Genomic DNA, 7900 nt, shown 5'->3' on the forward strand with positions numbered 1-7900 from the left:
CTACCCCCGCCCCCCGGGGGGAGGATGGGGGCTCATCTGCAGACTCCGAACCTGACCACTGGAGGCCGGGCCCGGCCACAGCCGGTTCCAACCAGCCCAGCCCCTCGTCGCAGTTCGGGGACACCCAGTCCCACACACTCACCATTTCCCAGCTTCTAGGGTCCCCCCGGCAACGCCCCTTCAGCTACCGCTGGCGGCTTAGCTCACAGTGGGACTGGAGCTGACGCAGACACACCTGGGCCGTTAGCGTCAGCCGCGCAGGAGACACGTGACCCAGGAGCGTCCACACGGTTGGCTGGGTGTTGCTTCTGCGCCTCTGATTGGACAGTTCACAAAGACCCGCCTCCCCCATTTCCTAGCGACAACTCGGGGAACCAGCTTTGGCCTGGGGGTGAGAACTGGCCTTCAGGGACGGTTTGTTCTTCTTTTTAAGTTTTTATTCATTTTAGGGAAAGGAAGGGGGCGGGAGCGGGGGAGGGGGGCGACGGAGCGGAGGGGAAAGAGACAGACAGACAGACATGTGAGAGACACACATGGGAAACCGAGGCCAGGGATAGAACCTGCAACCCAGGTTGGTGCCCTTGACCAGGAATCGAACCCGCCACCTCTCCGTTCCTGGCCAGCACTCTAACCAATGAGCCACACCAGTCAGGGCAACAAGAGAGAGGTTTGAACTGCATGTGTTCCCTTATAAGCAGCAGCTCAGACCCTTGTTTTTAAAGGGAGGCTGTAGTTTCCATCTGTGGTTGGGAAAACCACGTGGAGGACTGGTTTGAGTTATGCAAAGATTTTTGACTGGGCAGTTGGCACCCTAATCCACACATTGATCAAGGGACAATCCATATTCCCATAACACACTTAAACTTGGTAAGTACAGTTATTTACGATTTTAATAACTCATTAAAAGTTTTCTAGACCGTATATATAAATTACTCGAGTCTTACCAGATTATTTACATTTTTTTTCTTTCAGTGGGAGTTTTCACATGTAAAGATGTGGCCACACTAAAATCTTTCTCACACTATTTACATTTACTAGGTTTTACTCAGTGAGTCTTCTTATGCCTTTGAAAAGGGGAGGGATCAATATAGGCTTTCCCACATTCTTCACACGTATACGGTTTCTCTCCAGCGTGCACTCTCAAATGTAATTAAAGGATTTTGTTACAAGTGAAGGTTTTTTTACATTCCTTGCATTTAAATGGCCTCAATCCATGATACTTTTTCGTGAATTTGTAAGGAACTATAATCTCTGTAGGTTTTACCACATTGTTTACATTCATAGGATTTCTCTCCAGCGTGGGTTCTTTCGTGTCTTTGATACCAGCTAAGGCGAGCGAATGCTTTTCCACATTCCTTACACTGATAAGGAGTATTTCCAGTGAGCATGCATATTCATGTGCACTCAGAGGGAGCTGCGGTAACTGTAGGCTTCTCCACAATGCTTACATTCATAGGATTTCCATCCAGCGTGAGTCTCTTCGTGTATTTGTAAGGTACTGTCTTGTTCGAGTGTTCTCCCACATTCCTTACATTTATAGGGTTTTTCTGCTGTGTGAGTCCATTTGTGTGGTTCTAAGGAACTGCCATGTCTGAAGGCCTTCCCACATAACTTACATTCATGGCATTTCTCTTCAGTGTGAGTTCTTTTCATGTCTTTGAAAACTTCGATAATTTCTGAGGGCTTTTCCACAGTGTCTGCACCAGTAGGACTTGTCTCCAGTGCAGGTTCTCTCACAGGTCTGACGAGAAGCTGAAGAACTAAAGGTTTTCCCACGCACCTTCTATTTATGAGGAGCATCTGCAGTATGTGTGATCATGTGTCTTTGAAGCAATTTGAGCCCCATAAAGGCTTTTCCACATTTTTTACATTTCTAGGTTTTCTCTTCATTGTGAGCTCTTTCGTGGTTTTCAATACACTGAAGGGAACTAAAGACATGCCTACATCTGTTACATTTATTTGGCTTCTCTCTATATTTCTGATACTCAGAAGACTTATGTCCAGTGTGACATCTGTTGTGGGATGAATGATCTGTAAAGACTGTCCTACAGCCTCTGTATTTGTATGGTTTTACTCTGGGACAAGATGGCTTGTTCAGGTTGAGATTTAGATTTCAGAGAAGAAGGGAGAGAGAGCGAGAGAGATAGAAACATCAATGATGAGAGAGAATCATTGATCGGGTGCCTCCTGCATGCCCCCGACTGGGGATTGAGCCTGCAACCTGGGCATGTGACCTTGACCGGAATCGAACCTGGAACCCTTCAGTCCGCAGGCCAACGCTCTATCCCCTGAGCCAAACCAGCTAGGGCCAAATATTACCATTTTAATACCATGATTGCATTGGGAGAAAATTCCTTTTTTTTTTTCCTTATTACTATTTACAGCATTCCTAAGTCAGTCATATATGCATTCAATGAACAGAATTTAGTTCAGAACTAAAAGCTGTCCAACCAGCAAACCTGAGAGTCTATTTGGTCTTTGGTAACTCAAGTTTTAACAAGGTGCAGCAGACCATATTTTACTAAAGTCCTCCAGGACATTACAAGTAATCAGATGCATGTGGCTGAATGAAAATATTCTATGGAGAAGCACTGCTTTTACCATATATATATATTTCAGGTGGGGATTAACAACAAATATATATACCACCTGAAATACTTTTTCCATTGATTTTTTTCCCCATTGATTTTTTTTTTTAGAGAGGGAGGGAGGGGGTAAGAAAGAGAGAGATCCACATAAGAGACACATGGATTGGTTGTCTCCTGCACGCGCCCAGACTGGGCCGGGCATTGAACCTGCAACCCAGGTATGTGCCCTTGACCGGGAATCAAGCCCATGATCCTTTAGTGTGTGGGCCAACACTCCAACCACTGAGCCACACCAGCCAGGGCTTACCTTGTATAATATCACAGTTTCAGTTCTTCCTTTCTCTTTCTGCAGGATTTGATAAGCTAAAACGTTAATCATGTGCCACGTAATGACAAAGATGTTCTGAGATAAGTGTTGTTAGGAAATTTTGTCATTGTGGGAACATAATACACTGCACAGACACAAAATAGGGCCCAAATATTCTGTTCTAAATACAACCAGTTCTTAAATCTATGTCAGAAAAAAAAATATGCAAAAACAGCAAAGAGGCAGTAAGCAATATCTACGAACCCTAGGACAATCCTCTTTAAATAAAAAGTTTAAAAATGCATAATGGTGATACCTTTAAAAAAGACAGAAAAAAAACATCAGTGCAGTACCAATCACTGACATTTTTCTAAAGTTAATGATAGACACACCAAACTGTCAATCCAGGAAGCTCACAGGACACTAAACATGACAACCAACAGAAGTGTACACCCAAGTCTCATATTAAATTAGACAAAAATCAAAGGCAATTGAAAAAAGCAGGAGAAAATGCCTTACCAATACAAAACAAATATTAGAATTAAATCATGCTAGCAAGAGAGAAAAATAATATATTTAACTTTTGAAAGAAACAAAACACTATCCTAGAATTGTGTCAAAAAATTACCATCAAAAACAAAGAAAAATCTGTATATTCTGAAATAAAAACATGTAATTTGACATGAGCTGAAAGAAACATTCAGAAATTTACCAAAATAATGTAAATAATGATACTTGTCACTTTAAAACAAAGATTAAATGTCTTGTCCAGCTGGCCTGGCTCAGGGATTGAGCATTGACCTATGAACCAGGAGATCATGGTTTGATTCCCAGTCAGGGCATATGCCCAGGTTGCGGGCTCCATCCCCAGTGAGGGTGTGCAGGAAGCAGCCAGTCAATGATAATCTCTCATCATTGATGTTTCCATCTCTCTCTCTCTCTCTCTTCCTCTCTGAAATCAATAAAAATATTTTTAAAATTTAAAAATATATATATTTTGTAGTTCTTATCATCATAACAGATGACACTTTGTTTAAATCAACATACACTTAAATTTAAAATAATAATAAAAGGTCCATTCTACATGAAGGGATAGAAATTCTGTATGTGTTTGTGCGTAACAAAAAGTAAACCACATTAGGCAAAAAGAAATAAAAAAGAAATAGATGAAAGCACTAATATAGTTGTCGACTTCAACAACCTCTTATCATGAATTATTTCTAGCAGAAAGAACATCACCATGGACAGAGATGAACTCAGACATGCTATGTAACAAATGGATTTAACTGTAACCTGTGAAATACTTCATGTAAGAAGGGCAGGATACACATTCCTCGTGAAGGTCACAGGGAACATTCACCAATACAGAACACATCATGGGACACAAAACATTAACAAATTTGAAAGAACAGATATACAAAATATGCTCTCACATCAGAGACATTACTCTAAAAATCAATAACAGGATAGTGAATAAATCCCCAAATGTGCAGTCACTTGAAAAGTCACTTCCAAATAATATATGAAATCAAAAAAGGAGTCTCAAAAAAATTAAAAATCATTTTAAACTTGTTGATGTTTTTTGCAATCTGAGACACTGAGGCAAGCTTGGCGTGTAGGATGAAGTAGAGCAGAGGGCTACCGCTCGCTCAGGCGTGTAGCAAAAACCCTCTGATCCCTTCTGGCTTTTATTGGGGGTGAGCACAGCAAACAACAATAGAGTACAGCAAGTGACAATGATTAACAGGCATGCTTATGAGATCATCAAAGCTAAGTTATACATTACACTATTAATTTCCTATGTTATACAAAGATTATTTCCACCTGCAGCAGTGCACCCTCCCTGGCTTTCCATGCCCTCATGGACTATTTATCACCTCAAGGAAAGTTCTGCCTCTGAACAGTAAGTCTTGCGTGCAAGACTTTGTTCTGACGCGGCCTGCTTGCAGGCTCCCGCCTTTTCTTGGCAGAACGTCCTCTTCTAAGTTAACTTTTCATTCCACTTGTCCATCTACATAAACTCCATGAAATGAAAATATAACTTCAGAAGTTGTGGGACGCAGCAGAGACAATGCCCCAAAGGAAATGTATGGTATAACAAATTCACTAGCAAAAAAAAAAAAGCTATAATTATTAATGCAAGCATAATACACTGTAATAAGAGGAAGAGCTAATTAAAGTAAGCAGAATAAAATAACAATAATTAGAAAAGTGATCAAGGTAATCGTGAAAATTCAATGAAGAAAGTTCAAACAAAAATAGCTGGTTCTTTGCCTTGGCCAGTGTTGATCAATGATCAGAGCATCGGCCCAAGCATAGATGGGTCATGGTTCGTGGTTCGATTTCCCCGTCAAGGGCACATATCTGGGTTGCAGGTTTGCTCTCCACCCCTGGTCCAGTGTGTGGGGGTGGCAACCAGTTGATGTGTCTCACTCACATCAATGATTCTCCCCCCACACCTTTCTCCCCCCTCAACTCCCTCCCTCCCTTACACTCGCTCTGAAAAAGCAATGGGAAAAAAATACGTTATATATATATATATCTCCATATCCTTGAATGAGGATTAACAAAACAAAGCTGGTTCTTTGACCAGATGAATGACATTCATAACCATACTAAGAAAAGAGGGAGGCAGGAATTACAACATAAAACCATCGTAAGCCCATGAAGTATGAGAAGTGATCACTGAAGCTTTATAATGAAGAAGTCTCTGAGGACACTACCAGGTGTGCCTGTTGTTGCACAATTTAAACATTCTAGAGCAGCGGTTCTCAACCTGTGGGTCGAGACCCCTTTGGGGGTCGAACGACCCTTTCACAGGGGTCACCTAAGACCATCGGAAAACACATATATAATTACATATTGTTTTTGTGATTAATCACTATGCTTTAATTATGTTCAATTTGTAACAATGAAATTGGGGGTCACCACAACATGAGGAACTGTATTAAAGGGTCGCAGCATTAGGAAGGTTGAGAACCACTGTGAGCTTTCTACAGTAAAGGCGCCTATTCTAAAGCTGGGCAGTTTGCATGTAACAGCACAAATCGGCTCAAGTATATTTGTTAAACAAAGAATATGTTGCCTCACAAACACCAAAATAATCTAGATGATGTGGTGGATGCTGAGAGAACTATAGTTACTTCTTCATGGAGTCAGAAACTTTGTGGCATTTTATTAAACTAGTTTTTAAAATGAAACCTGCTCTAACCGGTTTGGCTCAGTGGATAGAGCATCAGCCTGCAGACTGAAGGGTCCTGGGTTCAAGTCTGGTCAAGGGCACATGCCCAGGTTGTGATCCCCAGTGGGGGGGGGGGTGCAGGAGGCAGCTGATCAATGATTCTCTCTCATCATTTATGTTCCCATCTCTCTCTTCCTTTCTGAAAAAATAAAATAAAATAAAATAAACCAAGGCATCAGGGCCTAATATGTTTCAGGCAATAGTCCATCTCCTTTTGGCAAGCTTCTTTTCAATATATGTATGTCCTAAATGTCAAAAGAGTGTCCACCAAGAAGAACGTCATACATGTAACGCCATATCTATTATCCCGGGGTGAGGTAAATGCAGTTCAGATCTGACCTGCAGAGACTGTGTGCAGTGGTAATGGTGTTCAGGTTCCCTGAGAGTAACCAGGTAAAGGTGTATCACAACCCTTCAAGGTGAAGCCCAACTGCGCTAAAAGGCTTTTGAAATAGGTATTTAACAGATCTATCCAAATCTATGACAGCAGAGTATGTACCAAATGCTGAGTAGATGGAATCAGTAATTTTGATAATGTTGGGAACTGGAAGTAAGGGTTAATTTGGTACAAGCACAACCTTAATGTTGCAATAATCCATTGTGAAGAATCATTCATTCTTTCCAGATTTAAGAACAGGCCAGCCCTAGCCAGTTTTTCAGAGTGGTTAGAATGCTGGCCTGCAGACGGAAGGGTCATGGTTTGATGCTGGTCAAGGGCACGTACCTTCCTAGCTCCAGTTGAGGCGCATGCAGGAGGTAACCAATCCATGTGTCTCACTCACACTGATGTTTCTCTCGCTCTTCCCTCCCTCCCTTCCTTGAGAGAGAGAGAATATGAGAGAAACACATGGATTGTTTGCCTCCCGCATGCCTGGAAATCGAACCTGTGATCCTTCAGTGCAACGGCCGATGCTCTAACCACTAAACAATAGGGCAGTTTTCAATTCCTAGCCTTGTTTAATTTACACTGGGCCACATTAACTATTACTAAGGGGTATGAAACATGGAGTCTCATTTTATGAAGCCAATATGGAAGTGGTGAAGCCTTAATTTAATTTTAATCTGTACATTATTGGTTCAGAGCTTTCCTGCTCACACTGGTATTTTAGAAGAATGAGTTTTATGACCATAAATCAAAGCAGACTTTTGATTTTTAAGGTGAAGTATACCCCTTTCTTCTCTATTTTATTTCAGTAATTCCCCTAAGATCATGGAATACCTTTATTCAGTTAACTGAGATCCCAGGTATAACTGTAATTTGAGACAGAAAATAGTTAACAATTCAAAATTATTTTTAGAGACTCAAAATCCAATGAGTGCCCACGGATTAATCTTTGTTTTATGTAAAACCTTTCTATTTATTTTGAACTCCTAATTAGGTCAAATTTATATCTTTTAAAATACCTTTTTTCTTTCACGTCCGTTACCTCTTTTATATTTTAGGTCAATATACAGGGTGTCCCAAAAACACATATACACACTTAGCTGATAACTCACTTAATTTTAACTCTTTTCAGGTCTGATTTGAAATAATGGGTGAAGCCAGACAAGTTTTGAACAAGAAAATTTATCCTACAGTGCCACTAGACTTTTTTTATGGGGATACATAAAAGATAAAGTTTACAGTACAAAGCCAGCAACGGTTGACAAATTTAAGAGCACACAAATACCGAACTAAATGATTCTTGGTGTTTGCGATTCCATTGCTTCCTATCATCAGCAGTGCCTGGACCAGAACAGCCATCAGTTTGAAAACAGGCATTG

At 40.9% G+C, this 7900-nt stretch overlaps 1 protein-coding gene and 1 pseudogene across 1 annotated transcript in view; both read right to left on the reverse strand.

Annotated features, from left to right (window-relative positions):
- The window catches only part of LOC102262069 (zinc finger protein 14-like), a 48852-nt gene extending 48604 nt beyond the window's left edge, over window positions 1-248 (reverse strand). Inside the window, 1 exon segment of the mRNA XM_014533308.1 lies at window positions 143-248. Coding sequence (XP_014388794.1) covers window positions 143-145 — 3 coding nt within the window. The 5' untranslated portion in view covers window positions 146-248.
- Window positions 249-1045: 797 nt separating this feature from the next.
- On the reverse strand, window positions 1046-1800 carry LOC106724771 (annotated as a pseudogene).
- Window positions 1801-7900: the final 6100 nt, after the last annotated feature.

The sequence above is a fragment of the Myotis brandtii genome, unplaced genomic scaffold, assembly GCF_000412655.1.
Source record: "Myotis brandtii unplaced genomic scaffold, ASM41265v1 scaffold964, whole genome shotgun sequence".
Taxonomy (NCBI): Eukaryota; Metazoa; Chordata; class Mammalia; order Chiroptera; family Vespertilionidae; genus Myotis; species Myotis brandtii.